General features: G+C 42.3%; 1 protein-coding gene across 4 annotated transcripts in view; it reads right to left on the bottom strand.

The window, feature by feature from the left end:
- The window catches only part of LOC135539593 (copine-9-like), a 196,252-nt gene that overhangs the window by 162,260 nt on the left and 8,491 nt on the right, over positions 1–25,501 (bottom strand). For all 4 annotated transcript variants that reach the window (XM_064965564.1, XM_064965566.1, XM_064965567.1 and 1 more), the window contains exon 2: positions 17,445–17,485. In XM_064965564.1, the coding sequence (XP_064821636.1) occupies positions 17,445–17,485 (41 nt within the window). The remainder of the gene's footprint in view (positions 1–17,444; positions 17,486–25,501) is intronic.

The following is a 25,501-nucleotide window of genomic DNA, read 5'->3' as shown; positions in this document are numbered from 1 at the left end:
TGATGGAAGGAGGTTTTCACTCAAAATCTCATGATACATGGCCCCATTCATTCTTTCCTTTACATAGATCAGTCATCCTGGTCCCTTTGCAGAAAAACATCCCCAAAGCATTATGTTTCCACCCCCATGCTTCACAGTAGGTATGGTGTTCTTTGGATGCAACTCAGCATTCTTTGTCCTCCAAACATGACGAGTTGAGTTTTTACCAAAAAGTTATATTTTGGTTTCATCTGACCATATGACATTCTCCCAATCTTCTTCTGGATCATCCAAATGCTCTCTAGCAAACTTCAGACGGGCTTGGACATGTACTGGCTTAAGCAGGGGGACACGTCTGGCACTGCAGGATTTGAGTCCCTGGCGGCGTAGTGTGTTACTGATGGTAGGTTTTGTTACTTTGGTCCCAGCTCTCTGCAGGTCATTCACTAGATCCCCCCGTGTGGTTCTGGGACTTTTGCTCACCGTTCTTGTGATCATTTTGACCCCACGGGGTGAGATCTTGCGTGCAGCCCCAGATCGAGGGAGATTATCAGTGGTCTTGTATGTCTTCCATTTCCTAATATTTGCTCCCACTGTTGATTTCTTCAAACCAAGCTGCTTACCTATTGCAGATTCAGTCTTCCCAGCCTGGTGCAGGTCTACAATTTTGTTTCTGGTGTCCTTTGACAGCTCTTTGGTCTTGGCCATAGTGGAGTTTGGAGTGTGACTGTTTTGAGGTTGTGGAAGGTGTCTTTTATACTGATAACAAGTTCAAACAGGTGCCATTAATACAGGTAACGAGTGGAGGACAGAGGAGTCTCTTAAAGAAGAAGTTACAGGTCTGTGAGAACCAGAAATCTTGCTTGTTTGTAGGTGATGGGTGAACAAGGAGTACAGGAGGGGACTAAGTACACACCCCTGAGGGGCTCCCGTGTTGAGGATCAGCATGGCAGATGGGTTGTTACCTTCCTTTACCACCTGGGGGTGGCCCGTCAGGAAGTCCAGGATCCAGTTGCTGAGGGAGGTGTTTAGTCCCAGGGCCATAGCTTAGTGATGAGCTTTGTGGACACTATCGTGTTGAACGCTGAGCTGTAGTCAATGAATAGCATTCTCACATAGGTGTTCCTTTTGTCCAGGTGGGAAAGGGCAGTGTGGAGTGCAATAGAGATTGCGTTATCTGTGGATCTGTTGGGGCAGTATGCAAATTGGAGTGGGTCTAGGGTTTCTGGGATAATGATGTTGATGTGAGCCATAACCAGCCTTTCAAAGCACTTCATGGCTACAGATGTGAGTGCTACGGGTCGGTAGTCATTTATGCAGGTTACCTTGGTGTTCTTGAGCACAGGGACTATGGTGGTCTGCTTTAAACATGTTGGTATTACAGACTCGGTCAGGTACAGATTGAAAATGTCAGTGAAGACAATTGCCAGTTGGTCAGCACATGCTCGGAGTACATGTCCTGGTAATTCGTCTGGCCCTGCGGCCTTGTGAATGTTAACCTGTTTAAAGGTCTTACTCACATCGGCTACGGAGAGAGTGATCACAAAGTAATCCGGAACAGCTGATGCTCTCATGCATGCTTCCGTGTTGCTTGCCTCGAAGCGAGCATAGAAGTTATTTAGCTTGTCTGATAGGCTTGTGTCACTGGACAGCTCACGGCTGTGCTTCCCTACAAGTGTATTCAAGGTTTAAAAAGGCTTCTAAAATGTGTAATTTCCATTTTAAAATGTCATACTTGATTTTCCCTAATGAAAAATGTATCAACCTCTACAAACAATGTCCATTAATTACAATAATAATTCACATTTCCTGTTGCTGTAGGATTATTTTCCTACTGTAGCAATCTGTATTCCCTATACAGTATAGTGCACTATTTTGAACCATAATCCTATGGACCCTGCTCACAATCAGCGCACTATAAAGGGAATATGGCAGAGTGTGAATTACGGGGGGCCCAGGGGGGACTGAATGAGACTGAATAGGACATGAGACGCTCTTAATGCAACAAAGTCACACTCTTGCAATTTGTACTGCTACAGTGGTAAATATTAAAATAAAAGTTTCTTCCAAATTAAACAAACACCCCCACCTCTGTGTCATGGTTTAAAAAAAATCTTAAATAAAAAATCTTTATACAGTGCCTTGCGAAAGTATTCGGCCCCCTTGAACTTTGCGACCTTTTGCCACATTTCAGGCTTCAAACATAAAGTTATAAAACTGTAGTTTTTTGTGAAGAATCAAACAACAAGTGGGACACAATCATGAAGTGGAATGACATTTATTGGATATTTCAAACTTTTTTAACAAATCAAAAACTGAAAAATTGGGCGTGCAAAATTATTCAGCCCCTTTACTTTCAGTGCAGCAAACTCTCTCCAGAAGTTCAGTGAGGATCTCTGAATGATCCAATGTTGACCTAAATGACTAATGATGATAAATACAATCCACCTGTGTGTAATCAAGTCTCCGTATAAATGCACCTGCACTGTGATAGTCTCAGAGGTCCGTTAAAAGCGCAGAGAGCATCATGAAGAACAAGGAACACACCAGGCAGGTCCGAGATACTGTTGTGAAGAAGTTTAAAGCCGGATTTGGATACAAAAAGATTTCCCAAGCTTTAAACATCCCAAGGAGCACTGTGCAAGTGATAATATTGAAATGGAAGGAGTATCAGACCACTGCAAATCTACCAAGACCTGGCCGTCCCTCTAAACTTTCAGCTCATACAAGGAGAAGACTGATCAGAGATGCAGCCAAGAGGCCCATGATCACTCTGGATGAACTGCAGAGATCTACAGCTGAGGTGGGAGACTCTGTCCATAGGACAACAATCAGTCGTATATTGCACAAATCTGGCCTTTATGGAAGAGTGGCAAGAAGAAAGCCATTTCTTAAAGATATCCATAAAAAGTGTTGTTTTAAGTTTGCCACAAGCCACCTGGGAGACACACCAAACATGTGGAAGAAGGTGCTCTGGTCAGATGAAACCAAAGTTGAACTTTTAGGCAACAATGCAAAACGTTATGTTTGGCGTAAAAGCAACACAGCTCATCACAATGAACACACCATCCCCACTGTCAAACATGGTGGTGGCAGCATCATGGTTTGGGCCTGCTTTTCTTCAGCAGGGACAGGGAAGATGGTTAAAATTGATGGGAAGATGGATGGAGCCAAATACAGGACCATTCTGGAAGAAAACATGATGGAGTCTGCAAAAGACCTGAGACTGGGACGGAGATTTGTCTTCCAACAAGACAATGATCCAAAACATAAAGCAAAATCTACAATGGAATGGTTCAAAAATAAACATATCCAGGTGTTAGAATGGCCAAGTCAAAGTCCAGACCTGAATCCAATCGAGAATCTGTGGAAAGAACTGAAAACTGCTGTTCAACAATGCTCTCCATCCAACCTCACTGAGCTCGAGCTGTTTGAAAGTAGGAATGGGAAAAAATGTCAGTCTCTTGCTGTGCAAAACTGATAGAGACATACCCCAAGCGACTTACAGCTGTAATCGCAGCAAAAGGTGGCGCTACAAAGTATTAACTTAAGTGGGCTGAATAATTTTGCACGCCCAATTTTTCAGTTTTTGATTTGTTAAAAAAGTTTGAAATATCCAATAAATGTCATTCCACTTCATGATTGTGTCCCACTTGTTGTTGATTCTTCACAAAAAAATACAGTTTTATATCTTTATGTTTGAAGCCTGAAATGTGGCAAAAGTTCGCAAAGTTCAAGGGGGCCGAATACTTTCGCAAGGCACTGTATGTCTGCACCTTAGAGGCTGCTGCCCTATATACATAGACTTGGAATCACTGGCCACTTTAATAATGGAACACTTAGTCACTTTAATAATGTTTACATAAAGTTTACAAACTGTTTTACTCATCTCATATGTATATACTATATTCTATTCTACTGTATCTTAGTCAATGCCACTCCGACATGGCTAAATCTAATATTTATATATTTCTTAATTCCATTCTTTTACTTTTAGATTTGTATGTATTGTTGTGAATTGTATTTAGATACTACTGCACTGAGCTAAGAACACAAGCATTTCGCTGCACCCGCAACAGCATCTGCTAAATATGTGTAGGTGACCAATAACATTTTATTTGACAGCCCCTTATCTCAGCCCCTTTTCAGGTGTGCCAACTTTTCTTTCTACTAAAATGGTGCTTTTGTCAGCGAGACGCATCACATAATTCAGGCTACAAGAGAGTGTAGACGCAGTGACAATCCGCAAATATCATAAAAAATGGTGTTTTGTAACAGTTCTTTCCATTCATCAAATGGAGCACAGTGCACTGTTTGGACACTGGAATTATTTTGGAGTAGACGAACATGCGCAGGTAGCCTACTTTTTGAAGTGATTTGTTTGAAAATGTCACGATGCTATGAAGAGATTCGGGAGACAGGCGCAGGAATGCATAATAGGGTTTTTTAATGTACCAAAATGACAGCGTGCCATGTAAAGACAAAGGTACGAAGACCAAACAAACACTTAACAAAACACAGGGTTGAAACCCAATCAAAAGAGCGAGGAGTACCTCAAATAAATAACACACGCACACACTGATTAACACACTGGACGAGACCCGTAATCATCTGCACAATCCACAAGGGCACAAAAGCCCAAAACACACAGCATAGGTACTCACACGCACCAAAATACATTGTAACAATAAACAACAGTCCAATGGAAACCAAAGGGCACACTTATACAAGTACTAATCCGTGGGAATAGGGGACAGGTGTGCGTAATGAAAGTTCCGGAGGGATCCGTGACAGAAAATAAGATGAAAACATCTTGACTGGTTGTGTTCATGCCAAATGGAAGGTAATACAAATGTTTTTACCGTTAAATGGCATGTCTTTTGAAGAAAAATATAGACCCCCTGATTGTCGCAATCTGGAATAGTGTATAATTTGGGGGGCAGCCGTAGTGATCTATTGTAGAGCTCCAAACAAAGTTCAATGGGAATTTCTTTCTGGCGATATTGCATGTCGTCCGACCACAGAGATCTGAGGGTATACCATCTGTCTACAAAGAGCGACTCACTATCAAAGCCAAACAAACTCCTATCCACTCACACTGACACTAATACAACACACACACACATCAAACAAACAGAGGCCCACTGACACAAAACATCAGACAAAAGCCTCCACACAAACACACTCACATAGACACACGCACACACACTCCTGGGCCATAGTAAATTAAAAGACAAGTGGCCCAAAGCGCTTCGCTCTCATTCCCCCTGTTGTCACTCAACTGTTCTTCTTCTTGAAGGTTATTTCCTCCTCCAAAATATACTAAAAATATATATATAAATGCAAAATGTGCTGGTCTCATGTTTCATGAGCTGATTTCACATGACTGAAATAAAAAATCCCAGAAATGTTCCATACGCACAAAATGTTCTCTACATAAAAAAATGTAGTTATTGGAAATCTTAGGCACAACAATTGTTGTATCCTTGTTAGTGAGCATTTCTCCTTTGCAAGATGATAATCCATCCACTTGACAGATGTGGCATATTAAGAAGCTGATTAAACAGCATGATCATTACACAGGTGCACCTTGTACTGGGGACAATAAAAGGAAAAAGGCCACTCTAAAATGTGCAGTTTTGTCACACAAAAACAATGCCACGGATGTCTCAAGTTTTCACGGAGCGTGCAATTGCATGCCTGACTGCAGGAATATACACCAGAGCTGTTGCCAGAGAATTGAATGTTAATTTATCTACCATAAGCCTCCTCCAACGTTGTTTTAGAGAATTTGGAAGTACTTCCAAACAGCCTCACAACCACAGACCATGTGAAACCATGCCAGCCCAGGACCTCCACATCGGGCGTCTTCACGTGTGGGATCGTCTGAGACTAGCCACCTGGACAGCCGATGAAACTGTGGGTTTTCACAACCGAAGAATTTCTACACTAACTGTCAGAAACCATCTCAGGGAAGTTGCGTGCTTATTAGACTCACCAGGATCTTTACCAATATTCCCTAAAAGAAATTAGGAGCTGAGCAAATTTCAGGTCTGCTGAGCGCGAACTTGAACGTTGTGAAAATTCTGTACAACTTCTGGAGCGCGTTTACTGTGAACACTGAGGCTGTACCCATTTTAAGTTACACTTTAGGACAGTGGTCAAGTAGATCCAGTCAATTAAAAAAAATTGGAGGCCTCTTACATGTTGTGATGCAAAAATTCTAGCTAAATGCTTAGCGCATGGAATTAAAAAGGTTCAATCAGATATTATTCATCCTAATCAGACAGTTTTTTTACATGGATGACACATTGGAGATAATATAAGACAAGTACTGGAAACAATGGAACACTATGAAATATCTGGGAAACCAGGCCTGGTTTTCATAGATGACTTTGAAAAGGCTTTTGATAAAGTATGACTGGAGTTTATATATAAATGCCTGGAATATTTCAATTTTGGGGAATTACAGTGTAGTTTACCAATAAAATGGTCTGACGGTGATGTGGACATACTCGGTATACATACTCGGTATACATATCCCGAATGAAAGAAATGATCTCACTCCAATAAATGTTAATAGAAAGTTAGCAAAAACAGATAAGATCTTGCTACCATGAAAAGGAAAATACCTGTCTATCTCCAAAATATTGTTATTTTTTAAACAAGCCATAGAAAGTTGGTTGCAATTTCAGTTGAATTCATCTGAAAAGACAGAAAAAATAATACAACAAATATTGTGGTTAAACTTGATTTTAAAAATAAAATTACATTTTTTTATAATCTTTGTAAATGATATCATAAATAGGACTGGTGGAGTTGTCACACATGCAGCTAACAGAGACATATGTAAATGTCTGCTCTACCCAAAATTACAACCAACTAATAGCAACATTAGCACAACAATGGAAGAGGCAAGTGGAAGGAGGAAATAGTAAGGAACTTGTCTGTCGGCCCTGCATTAAAGACCAACATTGTGATAAATTGTGAAAATTGTGATAAATAAACATATATACCAGTTTCATTTAAGGACCAAATAAATTGACAGCTGTGCCATATAAATTGCAAAATATTTGGGAAGAGATTTTCGATATACCGATTCCATGGCACATGGTTTATCAATTGACACGCAAAACAATGCTGTATTTAAAACTTAGAATTGAAATTACTATACAAAATTCTTGCAACCAATATAATGTTATATTCAGTATATGGGGGATACAATCTTCCAAGCTCTGCAGATTTTGGTGCGAGGAGGCAGTCCTTAGATAATTTATTATGGTACTGTCCATATGTAGCTCCTTTTTGGTCACAGGTCCAGGAATGACTGAAGAATTGCAACATTAACCTAGAGCTAACACTGCAGCTAGTACTGGGTGATTTAAAAAAGTAATAGTCAATCGATCAATAATATAATAATTATTTTAGCAAAAATGTTTATCTTGATTTTACAATATATAGGAAATATGAGAATAGAAAGGTTGAGTACTTTTGAAGCATCACAGCACAGTTGAAAAATATATGGCAATTAGAAATCCAGTATGGATGGTGTTAAGAGATAGATGGGAACGGTTGAATGGACGTGTAGGGTGGGACAAATAACAACAAGATAGCAAATGTAAAACATATCAGGTCTGTAAAATGTACAGTGCCTTGCGAAAGTATTCGGCCACCTTGAACTTTGCGACCTTTTGCCACATTAGAGGCTTCAAACATAAAGATATAAAACCGTATTTTTTTGTGAAGAATCAACAACAAGTGGGACACAATCATGAAGTGGAATGACATTTATTGGAAATTTCAAACTTTTTTAACAACTCAAAAACTGAAAAATTGGGAGTGCAAAATTATTCAGCCCCCTTAAGTTAATACTTTGTAGCGCCACCTTTTGCTGCGATTACAGCTGTAAGTCGCTTGGGGTATGTCTCTATCAGTTTTGCACATCGAGAGACTGAATTTTTTTCCCATTCCTCCTTGCAAAAACTGAAAAATTGGGAGTGCAAAATTATTCAGCCCCCTTAAGTTAATACTTTGTAGCGCCACCTTTTGCTGCGATTACAGCTGTAAGTCGCTTGGGGTATGCCTCTATCAGTTTTGCACATCGAGAGACTGAAATTTTTTCCCATTCCTCCTTGCAAAACAGCTCGAGCTCAGTGAGGTTGGATGGAGAGCATTTGTGAACAGCAGTTTTCAGTTCTTTCCACAGATTCTCGATTGGATTCAGGTCTGGACTTTGACTTGGCCATTCTAACACCTGGATATGTTTATTTTTGAACCATTCCATTGTAGATTTTGCTTTATGTTTTGGATCATTGCCTTGTTGGAAGACAAATCTCCGTCCCAGTCTCAGGTCTTTTGCAGACTCCATCAGGTTTTCTTCCAGAATGGTCCTGTATTTGGCTCCATCCATCTTCCCATCAATTTTAACCATCTGCTGAAGAAAAGTAGGCCCAAACCATGATGCTGCCACCACCATGTTTGACAGTGGGGATGGTGTGGTCAGGGTGATGAGCTGTGTTGCTTTTACGCCAAACATAACGTTTTGCATTGTTGCCAAAAAGTTCAATTTTGGTTTCATCTGACCAGAGCACCTTCTTCCACATGTTTGGTGTGTCTCCCAGGTGGCTTGTGGCAAACTTTAAACGACACCTTTTATGGATATCTTTAAGAAATGGCTTTCTTCTTGCCACTCTTCCATAAAGGCCAGATTTGTGCAATATACGACTGATTGTTGTCCTATGGACAGAGTCTCCCACCTCAGCTGTAGATCTCTGCAGTTCATCCAGAGTGATCATGGGCCTCTTGGCTGCATCTCTGATCAGTCTTCTCCTTGTATGAGCTGAAAGTTTAGAGGGACGGCCAGGTCTTGGTAGATTTGCAGTGGTCTGATACTCCTTCCATTTCAATATTATCGCTTGCACAGTGCTCCTTGGGATGTTTAAAGCTTGGGAAATCTTTTTGTATCCAAATCCGGCTTTAAAATCCTTCACAACAGTATCTCGGACCTGCCTGGTGTGTTCCTTGTTCTTCATGATGCTCTCTGCGCTTTTAACGGACCTCTGAGACTATCACAGTGCAGGTGCATTTATACGGAGACTTGATTACACACAGGTGGATTGTATTTATCATCATTAGTCATTTAGGTCAACATTGGATCATTCAGAGATCCTCACTTACTTCTGGAGAGAGTTTGCTGCACTGAAAGTAAATGGGCTGAATAATTTTGCACGCCCAATGTTTCAGTTTTTGATTTGTTCAAAAAGTTTGAAATATCCAATAAATGTCGTTCCACTTCATGATTGTGTCCCACTTGTTGTTGATTCTTCACAAAAAAATACAGTTTTATATCTTTATGTTTGAAGCCTGAAATGTGGCAAAAGGTCGCAAAGTTCAAGTGGGCCGAATACTTTCGCAAGGCACTGTATATTGGTTCAAAACTTTTACTGAAATAGCACAGTTAAAATACATGGCAAATAGAAATCAAACTGGATGAACATCAACAATAGAGGAAGGCCAGGACAAAAAACAAACAAAATATAACTATTGTAAAATGTTTATAGTGTGTATAAGCTGGAAGTAGAAGCCTAAGTGTTACTTGTTCTTAGTTTACTTCAATTGGGTTGAGCGGTGGTAGGGTTTGTGGGGAATAATAAAGGAAGGTAAAAACATTTTTTTAAGTTGGCTATTGTGGCTATTTGATCATAATGGAGGCCTACGAGAGTGGCCCACCATCAAAAACAAGAGAAAATGTATCCCATGACATTTTAACATGGAAATAGCTGTTCTGTCATTCAGCCTACAGTAGCAGCCAATGTGTGTTGTTCAATGTATGCTTACATTCCTTGAGACTTTTGAAAAAAAAAACATGCAGGGCTGGACATTATTATGTTTATCCACTTGTCCTTCAGGTAAGGAGGTGACTGATAATGTTGTTGTTGTTTGATGCAAGTAACCACTTTACGAAATAGTATGCATTATTATTCCCATACCATTATTACAGAGATTCAGTTTATTCAAGACTGCCACTAAGACAAAAAAATGCTCTTTCCCTGACTCGCTGTCAAATGTCTAGAAATGTACACATTTTGTGCTCTTGCAGGAAGCAATCACTCCCCCATTGCTGACTACAAATGATCTATAACTGGGCTAACAACTCACTAACTAGCAAAGGATATGAACAAATGTGCACATGTGGCTACATGCAGCTCTCGCTTTGATCTCAAAACAAGCGCATCTACTCACGACTACTCATGCTGTAAACAATCCAGTTCAAAGTGAATGGCACAGATCCATATATGACAATGGTCAATTTGCATATAGGCCTACTGTAGCTCTGATTGGTTATGCCGCACAGGTCTGTGTAGAGCACGGAGTCATGCGTGTCAATGCAATAGAATCCTACTATGATGTGTTCTGCCTACAACAAAAATCTCTCGCACAGTTAGTTTAGTTTTGCAAATTAAGCCATACTAAATATTGAGTTGATTCGATCACAATCCCCACAATAAAGGGAAACATTGATAGTGTTAACTAAGGGGAAACCTCTAGAAACTGAGTGAGGTTCAATATCGTGCTTCTCTATGCAGGCTGATATTTCATCTGCATAGCAGTCCCGGGGAGCTGTGCGCCCACGCAGGCACGCAGCTTAGAGGGAACATTGGTCTTGACCTGACTGCAGTTCGGCTTTGTAACTGATTTCAGTGGGCAAATGCTCACCTTAAATGGCCACTGGCATGCTGGAGATAAGTGTGCTCTTCACAGATGAATCACAGTTTCAACTGTACTGGGCAGATGGCTGACAGCGTGTATGGCGTCGTGTGGGCGAGCGGTTTGCTGTTGTCAGCGTTGTGAAGAGACTGCCCCATGGTGGCGGTGGGGTTATGGTATGGGCAGGCATAAACTACGGACAATGAACACAATTGCATTTTATTGATGGCGATTTGAATGCACAGAAATACCGTGATGAGATCCTGAGGCCAATCATCTGCCGCCATCACCTCATGTGTCAGCATGATAATACACAGTCCCATGTCACGAGGTTCTGTACACAATTCCTGGAAGCTGAAAATCTCCCAGTTCTTCCATAGCCTGTATACTCACCAGATATGTCACCCATTGAGCATTTTGGGGATATTCTGGATTGACGTGTACGACAGCGTGTTCCAGTTCCCGCAAAAATCCAGCAACTTCACACAGCTATTGAAGAGGACGACAACATTCTACAGGCCACAATCAACAGCCTGATCAACTCTATGTGAAGGAGATGTGTTGCGCTGCATGAGGCAAATGGTGGTCACACCAGATACTGACTGGTTCTGTGACCAACAGATGCATGTCTGTATTCCCAGTCATGTGTAAGCCTAATGACTTTATTTCAATTGACTGATTTCCTTATATGAACTGTAACTCAGTCAAATCTTTGAAAGTCTTGCATGTTGCGTTTATATTTTTTCAGTATAGATAAGAGACCTCAATAGCTTGGAGCATATACTGTACTCTGAAGCCTGTGCACCTGACATTATCTAACACATTTACTCTACATGCGTCAGTCATGTATGTGTGTGTTCGTGTGTGTCTGTGAGTGTGAGCTAAGCATGCACATGTTAACACCACATGTGCATGCTCACGTCATTTGGAGTGGAGGAGTTGTCAATCAGTCAATCAGTCCACATGATTAGGTCACAATTAACAGAGGACTTCAAATTAAATCAAAAGTTATTGGTCACATAGACATGGTTAGCAGATGTTAATACAAGTGTAGTGAAATGCTTGTGCTTCTAGTTCCGACAGTGCAGTAATATCTAACAAATAATCTAACAAGTTCACAACAACTACCTTATACACACAAGTGTAAAGGAATGAATAAGAATATGTACAGTGGGGCAAAAAAGTATTTAGTCAGCCACCAATTGTGCAAGTTCTCCCACTTAAAAAAATGAGAGAGGCCTGTCATTTTCATCATAGGTACACTTCAACTATGACAGACAAAATGAGGAAAGAAAATCCAGAAAATCACATTGTAGGATTTTTAATGAATTTATTTGCAAATTATGGTGGAATATAAGTATTTGGTCAATAACAAAAGTTTCTCAATACTTTGTTATGTACCCTTTGTTGGCAATGACAGAGGTCAAACGTTTTCTGTAAGTCTTCATAAGGTTTTCACACACTGTTGCTGGTATTTTGGCCCATTCCTCCCATGCAGATCTCCTCCAGAGCTGCTAGTCTCCCGCCTGTCCAGAGCTGCCAGAGTCTCCCGCCTGTCCAGAACTGCCAGAGTCTCCCGCCTATCCTGAGCCGCCAGTCTGCAAGGAGCCGCCAGAGCCTCCAGTCTGCAAGGAGCCGCCAGAGCTGCCAGTCTGCAAGGAGCCGCCAGAGCCGGCAGTCTGCAAGGAGCCGCCAGAGCCGCCAGTCTGCAAGGAGCAGCCAGAGACGCCAGTCTGCAAGGAGCCGCCAGAGCCGCCGGTCTGCCAGGAACCGCCAGAGCCACCATTCAGCCAGAATCCCCCAGAGCCACCATTCAGCCAGAATCCCCCAGAGCCGCCATTCAGCCAGAATCCGCCAGAGCCGCCATTCAGACAGGATCCGCCAGAGGCGCCAGTCAGCCAGGATTCACCAGAGCCCCCAGTCAGCCAGGATCCTCCAGAGCCGCCAATCTGCCAGAGCCGCCATTCAGTCAAGATCTGCCAGAGCCGCCATTCAGCCAGGATTTGCGAGAGCCGTCAGTCAGCCAGAAGCCGCCAGAGCCGTCAGTCAATCAGAAGCTGCCAGAGGTGTCAACCAGCCTGGGCTACCCATCAGTCTGGAGCTGCCCCTCAGTCCGGAGCTGCCCCTCAATCCGGAAGAGTTTGTTTAGTGGAGTGGGGCCCTTTTGTAGGGTCGCCAATCCTTGGTCGGTGGCGAGGGTCGCCGTTCCTAGGAAGAGACTAAAGCGGACAAAGACTATGGTGGAGTGGGGTCCACGTCCCGCGCCAGAGCCGCCACCATGGACAGACGCCCACCCAGACCCTCCCCTATGGATTTAAGTGTGCACCTTTAGGGTGGGGGGGGGAACTGTCAGGCCCTGGCCTTAGTTAGCTTTGTTTTCTTTATTAGTTTGGTTAGGTCAGGGTGTGACATGGGGGATTTATGTGTTTTGTCTGGTCTAGGGGTTTTGTATGTTTGTGGGGTGTTCCTAGTCCAGGTGTTTATGGAAGTCTATGGTTGCCTAGATTGGTTCTCAATTAGAGGCAGGTGTTTATCGTTGTCTCTGATTGGGAACCATATTTAGGCAGCCATGTCCTTTGGGTATTTTGTGGGTGATTGTCTTCTGTCTGTGTCATTGCACCAGATAGGACTGTTTAGGTTTTCACATTTGTTGTTTTGTATTTTGTAGTGTTCTCGTGTATGGTCTTTAATAAACATGTTGAACTCTAACCACGCTGCATTTTGGTCCTCCTCTCCTTCAGCGGAAGAAAACCGTTACAGTGCTTTGCTTTTTCTTGGCAGTTGTAAATGACAACTTGTTCTCAACTGGCCTACCTGGTTAAATAAAGGTGAAATAAAAGAAATTAAAAACTCTTACAATGTGCCATGGGATCTTTTTTAAATGTATTTTAATTTAACATTTATTTAACTAGGCAAGCCAGTTAAGAACAAATTCTTATTTACAATGACGGCATAGGAACAGTAGGTTAACTGCCTTGTTTAGAATGACAGATTTTTACCTTGTCAGCTCGGGATTCAATCTAGCAACCTTTCGGTTGATGGTAGTATGAGAATTTAAAAACGACTTGAGGGCAGTGGGTTCAGAACAACAATGAAACAAATGTGTATATAAATAAATATATACAGTACCAGTCAAAAGTTTGGACACAACTACTCATTCAAGGGTTTTTATTTATTTTTAATATGTTCTACATTGTAGAATAATAGTGAAGACATCAAAACTATGAAATGACACATATGGAATCATGCAGAAACCAAAAAAGGTGTTAAACAAATCAAAATATGTTATATTTGAGATTCTTCAAAGTAGACACCCTTTGCCTTGATGACAGCTTTGCACGCTCTTGGCATTCTCTCAACCATTAAAAAAAAAATCACCTTCATGTAACCAGGTAGGCCAGATGAGAACAAGTTCTCATTTACAACTGCGACCTGGCCAAGATAAAGCAAAGCAGTGCGACACAAACAACAACACAGAGTTACACATGGAATAAACAGACGTACAGTCAATAACACAATATAAAGAAATCTATATACAGTGCGTCCAAATGAGGTAAGACTAGGGAGGTAAGGCAATAAATAGGCCGTAGTGGCGAAGTAATTACAATTTAGCAATAAACACTGGAGTGATAGGTGTGCAGAAGATGAATGTGCAAGTCGAGATACTGGGGTGCAAAGGAGCAAAAAAAATAAATGACAATATGGGGATGAGGTAGTTGGGTGTGCTATTTACAGATGGGCTATGTACAGGTGCAATGATCTGTGAGCTGCTCTGACAGCTGATGCTTAAAGTTAGTGAGGGAGATATGAGTCTCCAGCTTCAGTTATTTTTGCAGTTCGTTCCAGTCATTGGCAGCAGAGAACTGTAAGGAAAGGCAGCCAAAGGAAGAATTGGCTTTGGGGGTCACCAGTGAAACATACCTGCAGGAGCACGTGCCATGGGCGGGTGCTGCTATAGTGACAAGTGAGCTGAGATAAGGTGTAGCTTTACCTAGCAAAGACTTATCAATTTGTTGAGTTGAACATTGGAGGCTATTTTGTAAATTACATCGCCGAAGTCAAGGATCGATAGGATAGTCAGTTTTACGAGGGTATGTTTGGTAGCATGAGTGAAGGATGCTTTGTTTGCGAAATAGGAGCCGATTCTAGATTTAATTTCGGATTGGAGGTGCTTGATGTGAGTCTGGAAGGAGAGTTTACAGTCTAACCAGACACCTAGGTATTTGTAGTTGTCCTCATATTCTAAGTCAGACCCGTTCAGAGTAGTGATGATGGACAGGCAGGCAGGTGCGGGCAGCGATCGGTTGAAGAGCGTGCATTTAGTTTTACTTGCATTTAAGAGCAGTTGGAGGCCACGGAACGAGAGTTTTATGGCATTGAATCTCATTTGGAGGTTTGTTAACACAGTGTCCAAAGAAGGGCCAGAAGTACACCGGATGGTGTTGTCAGAGAAAAGAGTCAGCCAGAGAATTGAACCCTGTAGCACCCCCATAGAGACTTTCAGAGATCCGGACAACAGGCCCTCCAATTTGACACACTGAACTCTATCTGAGAAGTAGTTGGTGAACCAGACGAGACATTTGAGAAACCAAGGCTGTTGAGTCTGCCAATAAGAATGTTGTGATTGACAGAGTTGAAAGCCTTGGCCAGGTCGATGAATATGGCTGCACATTATTGTCTCTTATCGATGGCGGTTATGATATCGTTTAGGACCTTGAGCGCGGCTGAGGTTCACCCATGACCAGCTCGGAAACCAGATTACATAGCGGAGAAGGTACGGTGGGATTCAAAATGGTCGGTGATCTGTTTGTTAACTTGGCTTTCGATGACCTTAAAAAGGCAGGGTAGGATAGATATAGGTCTGTAACCGTTTGAAATGGGGGATGACCGCGGCAGCTTTCCAATCTTTGGGGATCTTAGACGATATGTAATACAGGTTGAACAAGCGAGTAATAGGGGTTGCAACAATTGTGGAGGATAATTTTAGAAAGGGTGGGTCCAGATTGTCTAGCCTAGCTGATTTGTGCTACAGGATGCACATTTCTGCTTGAAAAAGCTAGCATTTGCTTTCCTAACTAAATTCCCTGAAAAGTTGAATATCGCGGGGGCTACTGCTAATGCAGTACGCCACAGGATGTTTTTGTGCTGGTCAAGGGCTGTCAGGTCTGGAATGAACCAGGGGCTATATCTGTTCATGTTTTTTTTAATGAATGGGGCATGCTTATTTAAGATGATGAGGAAAGCACTTATATAGAATAACCAGGCATCCTCTACTGACGGATTGAGGTCAATATCCTTCCAGGATCTTCCGGCCATGTTGATTAGAAAGGCCTGTTTGTTGAAGTGTTTTAGGGAGAGTTTGACAGTGATGAGGGGTGGTCGTTTGACCGCAGACCCATTCCGGATGCAAGCAATGAGGCAGTGATCGCTGAGATCCTGGTTGAAGACAGCAGAGATGTATTTAGAGGGCAAGTTGGTCAAGATGATATCTATGAGGGTACCTGTGTTTACGGATTTGGGGTTGTACCTGGTAGGTTCATTGATAATTTGTGCGAGATTGAGGGTATCTAGCTTAGATTGTAGGATGGCCGGGGTGTTAAGTATGTCCCAGTTTAGGTGGTCACCTAACAGTACGAGCTCTGAAGATAGATGGGCGGCAATCAAGTCACATATGGTGTCCAGGGCACAGCTGGGGGCTGAAGGGGGTTTATAACAAGTGGAAATGGTGAGAGACTTGTTTCTGGAAATCTGGATTTTTAGAAGTAGAAGCTCGAATTGTTTGGGCACAGACCTGGATAGTATGACAGAACTCTGCAGGTTATCTCTGCAGTAGATTACAACTCCACCCCATTTGGGAGTTTTATCTTGCAGAAAATGTTATAGTTAGGGATGGAAATTTCAGGATTTTTGGTGGCTTTCCTAAACCAGGATTCAGACACGGCTTGGACATCAGGGTTGGCAGCGTGTACTAAAGCAGTGATTAAAACAAACTTAGGGAGGAGGCTTCTAATGTTAACATGCATGAAACCAAGGCTTTTATTTGTACAGAAGTCAACAAATGTGAGAGCCTGGGGAATGGGAGTGGAGCTTGGCGCTGCAGAGCCTGGATTAAACTCTACATCACCAGAGGAACAGAGAAGGAGTAGGATACGGGTATGGCTAAAGGCTATAAGAACTGGTTGTCTTTTTTGGTAACTACATGATTCCATATGTGTTATTTCATAGTTTTGATGTCTTCACTATTATTCTAAAATGTAGAAAAAAAGTAAAAAATAAAGAAAAACCCTTGAATGAGTAGGTCTGTGCAAACTTTTGACTGGTACTGTATATGCATTTTGGAGATTGGAAGGGCAAATGGGCATGTGATCTGCACAGGTGAAGCCCTATTTCTGCACATGCCGGCATCTTGGTATTTAGAGTACGATGGAATCCGTTCAATTGTTCTACTTAGTGAATTTGAATTGGAACAGTAGAATGTCCTCTATATGGTATACATGCTATGCAGATGATGAAATGGCAGTATGTTATAAGCAGGGTTGGGAACAATTCCATTTCAATACCAGTCAATTCAGGAAGTATAAATTATCTTTAATGCTTCTCAATTAGGAACATTTGGAATTGGAATTTGATATACATTTTGACTTAACATTTTTCATTGAAATGGAATTGACCCCAACCCTGGTTATAAACTTTTCATAATAATTTGTAAGTGTTTAGAAGAAAGGCTTTGCAACCCTTGTAAAACATGCAACACATACCAGGGTCTGATTTGGAGAAAGTGTCCATATTCAGCAGGCTCCTGTTTGAATTAAAGAGACGGTGGGAAGTTAGAAATGACACAAAACAAGATAACAAACTGAGCGTCATGCTAGCCTGAGTGCCAGATGTGTTGGTGCTGTCTTGCTTATCATCATACAGTACATGGATAACACAATTAATAGCAGACATCAACCTTACTTAAATTAAGTTGTTTGTTGAATTAAATAACCACAATTGAATCTCCCACTCCTGTGTGAGACCTGTAACTGCCTGTATAGAGAGTGCTGCCATTTTAAACTGAAGACCAGGATGACAGGGAAGGTAAGGGGGGATATAACACCTCTCTAGGGGTGGGATCCTCCTGGGGCTTTAGACTCAGAGGGAGCTATGTGTATGCATGTCTCAGGCTGGTGAGGTGTAGCTGGTAGCTGCTGGCGAATGAAGGAACATGTATTGGGGGATTTGCTCTGCTTTTCTTTTGTATAGTCAGATGAATGGGATACGCATTGTATACACCATTGAATTAAATGCTTACTTGCAGGTTCCTTCTCGATAATGCAACGAAAATGTATAATAAAAGAAGACAAAAGTAAATCGCTCAATAGAATATAATTAAGCAGTAAGCCCCGAGGAGGTGTGGTATACGGCCAATATACCATGGCTGAGGGCAGTTCTTACGCACGACGCAACGCAAAGTGCCTGGTTACAGCCCTTAGCCGTGGTTTATTGGCAATATACCACAAACTCCCGAGATGCCTTATTGCTATTATAAACTAGTTACCAACGTAATTCAGTAAAAATGAATGTTTTTGTCATGCCCGTGGTACACCATAGCTTTCAGCCAATCGGCATTCAGGGCTCAAACCACTCAGTTTATAATAAATATTTTAGCAGAAGTATAATACAGGAAGGCACAATTTAGAGTCCAATATTTAAACATGTTTGGGGGGCAGGGCAAGTGTTTAAATTGTGCAGTATGTAGCAATCATAAGGAGAGTCTGGTAGCAGTGCCTGTGTGCATGAGTGAGTGCATATGTGCTAAGGTGCAGAGAATCAGCGCAAGTGGTCTGTCCAGTGCAAGTGTTAAGCAGACTGATGGCTTGTAGATAGAAACTGTCTCTGAGCCTGTTGGTATCAGACCTCATCCTCCAATATCGTAGGCCCTACGGTTAGGGAGTAAACAGCTTATGGCTGTGGTGTGTGTGGTCCTTGATGATGCTGTGGGCCTATCTCAAGAATCGTTTCAAGTTGGTGTCCTGGATGGGTGGGAGCACGGTCCCAGTGATGTACTGGTTCGTCTTCACCGCCCGCTTGTGGGCCTTGTGGTCGTGGACGGGGCAATTCCCGTACCAGGCTGCGATGCAACCGGTCGGCACGCTCTCAATGGTGCAGTGGTAGTATGTGGAGAGGACCCAGGGTACATACTGAAATTCTTCAGCCGCCTTAGGAAGTAGAGACGTTGTTGTGCCCTCTTGACAAGAGTGGTGGTGTTGGTTCATTTCAAGTCCTCAGTGATGTGGACGCCGAGGAACTTAAAACTGCTGACTTTCTCTACTGCAGTCCTGTTTATGTGGATCGGGGCATTTTCCCTCCTCTGCTTCCTGAAGAGAACAATCAACTCCTTTGTTTTGCTGACATTGAGGGAGAGCTTGTTGCCCTGGCACCACAATGCCAGTTCACCTACCTCCTCCTTATAGGCTGATTTGTCGTTGTTGGCCTAGAACTGTGGTGTTGTCAGCAAACCTGATGATGGAGTTGGTGTCGTGCAAAGCCACGCAGTCGTGAGTGAACAGGGAGTACAGCAGAGGGCTGAGGACAAGTCCAGGATCCAGTTGCAGAGGGTGGTGTCCGACCCAGGGCTCTGAGCTTGTTGTCGAGCTTGGAGGGAACAATAGTGTTGAATGCTGAACTGTAGTCAATGAACAGTATTCTCACATACTGTATGTGTTCCTCTTGTCCAGATGTGTTACGGCCATGTGAATAGCGATGGAAATGGCATCTTCCATGGATCTGCTGGAGTGGTAGGCAAATCAGAGTGGGTCCAGTGTGATGGCCATGATGTGGGCCATGACCAGCCTCTCGAGGCACTTCATGATGACTGTGGTGAGTGCGACGGGGCGATAGTCATTTGGGCATGTCACCTGTATTCTCTTGGGCACTGGGATGATGGTGTTCTCCTTGAAGCATATGAGGATTACAGCCTGGGACAGGAACAGGTAGAAGATGTTGGAAAAGACGCCAGCCAGCTGGTCAGCACACACTTGGCCAGGGATGCCATCTGGGCCAGCAGTTTAGTGAGTATTCACTCTTTTGAGAGTTTTGCCCATGTCAGCCTCAGAGAGCGAAAGCACCTGGTCGTCCAGAGCAGCTACTACAGTCTTCCTGGATGGCTCGGTATCATCTCCCTTGAAGCGAGCGTAGAGTGTGTTAAGCTCATATGGGAGGGAGGATTCGGTGGGCACCACACAGTTGGATTTGCCTTTGTAGTCCATGTTAGTCTGAAGTCATTTGTTGTCGAACATCAATTCAAGTTTGATTCTGTATTGTCTTTTTGCATTCTTACTTTCCTTGTACGTGTACGTGTCTCCTTGTACGTGTCTCGCACCACTGAGTCATTTGGGTTTGTTCTGATGACATTGAATGCTGCAGTACGGGCTCTCAGCATGGTATGGATATCTCAGTTCATCCATGGTTTTTGGTTGGGGTATGTCCGGATTGTTATTGTAGGTACAACATCATCAACACATTTCCTAATGTAGCTTGTGACTGATGATGTATACTGAACAAAAGTATAAATGCAACATGCAACAATTTCAACGATTTTACTGAGTTACAGTTAACGTAAGGAAATCAGGCAATTGAAATTAATTAATTAGGCAATAATTTATGGACTGCACATGACTGGGTTAGGACGTAGCCATGGGTGGGCATATGCCCGCTCACTTGGGAGCTAGGCCCACCCACTGGGGAGCAAGGCCCAGTCAATCAGAATGAGTTTTTCCTCACAAAAGGGATTAATTACAGACGATCCCGCAGGTGAAGAAGATGGATGTGGAGGTCCTGGGCTGGTGTGGTTACATGTGTGTGGTTGTAAGGTCGATTGGACTTACTGCCAAATTCTCTAAAATGGCGTTAGAGGCAGCTTATGGTAGAGAAATTAACATAAAATTCTTGGCAACAGCTCTGGTGGACATTCCTGCAGTCAGCATTCCAATTGCACGCTCCCTCAAAATTTGAGACATCTGTGGTATTGTGTTGCGTGACAAAACCGCACATTTTAGAGTGGCCTTTTACAGTCGCCAGCACAAAGAACACCTGTGTAATGATCATGCTGTTTAATCAGCTTCTTGATATGCCACACATGTCAGGTGGATGGATTATATTAACAATGGAGAAATGCTCACTAACAGGGATGTAAAAAAATGTGTCCACAATAAGCTTTTTGTGTATGGAACATTTCTTGCATCTTTATTTTATCTTTATATATTTTTTATTTCAACTTTATTTAACCAGGTAGACTAGGTGACAGTGTTTCCTAGCCTCAGAGCAGTGGGCAGCTGGGAGGAGGTGCTCTTATTCTCCATGGACTTTACAGTGTCCCAGAACTTTTTTGAGTTTGTGCTACAGGATTCAAAGTGATGCTTGAAAAAGCTAGCCTTAGCTTTCCCTTACTGCCTGTGTATATTTGTTCCTAACATCCCTGAAAAGTTCCATATCACGGGGGCTATTCGATGCGAATGCAGAACGCCATTTCAGCTCATGAAACATGGGACCAATACTTTATTTGTTGTGTTTATATTTTTGTTCAGTAAATATTCCTCAATGTTGATGGATGAGTCCTCGGTGGATGAATCTTTGAACATACTCCAATCAGTGTTCTCAAAACAGTCCTGCAGCATTGATTCTGCCTCCTCTGTCCAGCGCCTCACAATTGTCTGTTTTAGTGGCTCCCTCTTGAGTTGCTGTTTGTAGGCAGGTGTAGGAACAAAAAGACATGATCAGATTGGCCAAAGTGGGGGCGGGGATTTGTACGAGTCACGGATGCTTGTATATAGATGGTCCAGCAAGTTATTTTTTCTTGTGGGGCAGGATACTTGTTGGTGATATTTAGGAACTCCAGATCTGCTGAACAGGAGCTTGAGATGTTTTAAACTTCGGTACACCAGGAATTGTCAATAAGGAAACATACCCCTCCCCCTACTCTTACCAGAACCTGCCATTCGATCTATATGGAAAAGGGAAAACCCTTCTGGTTGAATAGCAGAGTCAGGTGTATCGCCCATAAGCCACGTCTCTGTAAAAACAAGGACACAGCATCCCCTGATGTCTCTCTGTGATTGAAGCCTTACTCTGAGTTCAAAGTTTATTTTCTCAGGGACATTAGCCATCGGGATACTAGGAAGAATACTGCGAAGGATATGAGGAAGAGGAGGCTGTGTAGCCCGTCTTGTAGCCAGCATAATGACAAATAAATAACCTGTTTGCAATAAGCACTAATGATAAACTCCCTATTCCTTTGACCAGGGCCCGTATGCACAAATTATCTCAAAGTAGAAGACTGATCTAGGATCTGTCCATATAATCTTATTGATTATGATCTAAAAGGCTAAACTTATCCTAGATCACTACACCTTCTCTGAGACTCTTTGTGGATATGGGTCCAGACAGATTCTTGAAATTCTGTCTGTAACTGACAGGTAGGAAGAAAAACTTTTAATTTCTTCGCACCTAATTTATGAAACAATCTTCAGAATAACATACAGTTGATACCCTACAGGATGTATTGTTGCCTTTCAGAATGTCTTTACTATAGAATGTATTAGATTGGGATGATTGTGTTTTGCATTTTTGTATTCTCTTGGTGAATTTGCTATGCTCCTATGCTGACATGACTGTGTAATTGTTATGTAATTGTAAGATGTAGGACTCTTTCGCAAAAGAGACCTTTGTCTCAATGAGACTCTAAGGTCTTGATCGACCATTTTGTTGTGAGAATGACTACCTCTCCTACCTGTCTCATCCCTTCCTAGCCCAATGGGGACATGAGGAGAACGCATCCAATCAGAGTGCTTCCCTGCTGTGATTGACATTCTCTCACACCGCCACCCCATCGCCAGCTCAATGTTGACCTACTTGTTATCTTCTGTTAAACCACTGAGGTCACCTTAACAGCACGCTATGGTTGTCTCTTGAGAAAAAGCTTCACCACCTATTTAGTTTAGCGAATTCAGGGGGTAACCCCGACCTGGACTCGAACCCAGGTCCAGTGACTGTCAGGCCAACACCTTAACCATTGCACCAAGGGGTTTGAACCTCTTGATGAGGTCACTACGCGTTGGGTTAAGGTCGCTACACTACCCCCCACTACCCCCACGCTTCTCTATACCAAGTCCCTCACATATACACGCCTTAGTATGTACAGTGGGGCAAAAAAGTATTTAGTCAGCCACCAATTGTGCAAGTTCTCCCACTTAAAAAGATGAGGCCTGTAATGTTCATCATAGGTAGAATTCAACTATGACAGACAAAATGAGGGGAAAAAATCACATTGTAGGATTTTTTATGAATTTATTTGCAGATTATGGTGGAAAATAAGTATTTGGTCAATAACAAAAGTTTATCTCAATACTTTGTTATATACCCTTTGTTGGCAATGACAGAGGTCAAACATTTTCTGTGAGTCTTCACAAGGTTTTCACACACTGCTGCTGGTATTTTGGCCCATTCCTCCATGCAGATCTCCTCTAGAGCAGTGATGTTTTGGGGCTGTTGCTGGGCAACACGGACTTTCAACTCCCTCCAAAGATTTTCTATGGGGTTGAGATCTGGAGACCGGCTAGGCCACTCCAGGACCTTGAAATGCTTCTTACGAAGCCACTCCTTCGTTGCCCAGGCGGTGTGTTTGGGATCATCATTGTCATGCTGAAAGATGATCTTCAATGCCCTTGCTGATGGAAGGAGGTTTTCACTCAAAATCTCACGATACATTGCCCCATTCATTCTTTCCTTTACACGGATCAGTCGTCCTGGTCCCTTTGCAGAAAAATAGCCCCAAAGCATGATGTTTCACCCCCATGCTTCACAGTAGGTATGGTGTTCTTTGGATGCAACTCAGCTTCTTTGTCCTCCAAACACGAGTTGAGTTTTTACCAAAAAGTTTTATTTTGGTTTCATCTGACCATATGACATTCTCCCAATCTTCTTCTGGATCATCCAAATGCTCTCCAGCAAACTTCAGACGGGTCTGGACATGTACTGGCTTAAGCAGGGGGACACGTCTGGCACTGCAGGATTTGAGTCCCTGGCGACGTAGTGTGTTACTGATGGTAGGCTTCGTTACTTTGGTCCCAGCTCTCTGCAGGTCATTTCACTAGGTCCCCTGTGTGGTTCTGGAATTTTTGCTCACCGTTCTTGTGATCATTTTGACCCCACGGGGTGAGATCTTGCGTGGAGCCCCAGATCGAGGGAGATTATCAGTGGTCTTGTATTGCTTCCATTTCCTAATATTTGCTCCCACAGTTGATTTCTTCTAACCAAGCTGCTTACCTATTGCAGATTCAGTCTTTCCAGCCTCGTGCAGGTCTACAATTTTGTTTCTGGTATCCTTTGACAGCCCTTTGGTCTTGCCCATAGTGGAGTTTGGAGTGTGACTGTTTGAGGTTGTGGACAGGTGTCTTTTATACTGATAATAAGTTCAAACAGGTGCCATTAATACAGGTAACGAGTGGGGGACAGAGGAGCCTCTTAAAGAAGAAGTTACAGGTCTGTGAGAGCCAGAAATCTTGTTTGTTTGTAGGTGACCAAATACTTATTTTCCACCATAATTTGCAAATAAATTCATTAAAAAATCCTACAATGTGATTTTCTGGAAAAAATCTCATTTTGTCTGTCATAGTTGAAGTGTACTTATGATGAAAATTACAGGCCTCTCTCATCTTTTTAAGTGGGAGAACTTGCACAATTGGTGGCTGACTAAATACTTTTTTGCCCCACTGTATACAAACATCCGTGACTCGTACAAAGATACTTTGGGCAAATCAGATCACGACTCTCTGTTCCTACTCACCGCCTACAAGCTGCAACTAAAGAGGGAGTCACCAACTCAGAAAATAGTGAGGCGCTGGACAGAGGAGGCAGACTCAATGCTGCAGGACTGTTTAGAGAATACTGATTGGAGTATGTTCCAAGATTCATTCACCCAGGACTCATACATCAACATTGAGGAATATTTACTGAACAAAAATATAAACGCAACAAATAAAGTATTGGTCCAATGTTTCAAAAACTGAAATAAAAAATTCCATTAATGTTCCATACGCACAAAAAACGTGTTGTGCACAAATTTGTTTACATCCCTCTAAGTGAGCATTTCTCGTTTGCCAAGATAATCCATCCACCTGACAGGTGTGTCACACAACACAATGTCACAGATGTCTCAAGTTGAGGGAGCATGCAATTGGCATGCTGACTGCAGAAATGTTGTCAGAGAATTTAATGTTCATTTCTCTACCATAAGCTGATGTCAACGTTGTGAACAGAGTACCCCATGGTGGCGGTGCGGTTATGGTATGTACAGGCATAAGCTACGGACAACGAACACAATGACATTTTATCGATAGCAATTTGAATGCACAAAAATACAGTGAGATCCTGAGGCCCCTTGTGAAGCTCATATTTTTTAAGGTATCTGTGACCAACAGATACAAATCTGTATTCCCAGTCATGTGAAATCCATAGATTAGGGCCTAATTTATTTATCTAAATTGACTGATTTCCTCATATGAACTGTAACAGTAAAATCAATGAAATTGTTGTATGTTGCAGTTATATTTTTGTTAAGTATATTTGGTTTGGAATACCCTTCAATATCACAGTAGAATCCACATTATGCAATGATATAGAGATTCTTATGAGGCTTTCATAAATATCAATTGTAACTCGTTTCAAGAAATTAGTCATATGTCACTATTTCACGGAGCGCCATTTTAAAGTATACTTTTTTTGGCAGAAATGCCTTCTGGAACATATGAACATTCATTACCTTAATAACAATCAC

The sequence above is a fragment of the Oncorhynchus masou genome, chromosome 5 (assembly GCF_036934945.1).
Source record: "Oncorhynchus masou masou isolate Uvic2021 chromosome 5, UVic_Omas_1.1, whole genome shotgun sequence".
Taxonomy (NCBI): Eukaryota; Metazoa; Chordata; class Actinopteri; order Salmoniformes; family Salmonidae; genus Oncorhynchus; species Oncorhynchus masou.
This window is presented reverse-complemented; position numbering and strand designations above follow the sequence as displayed.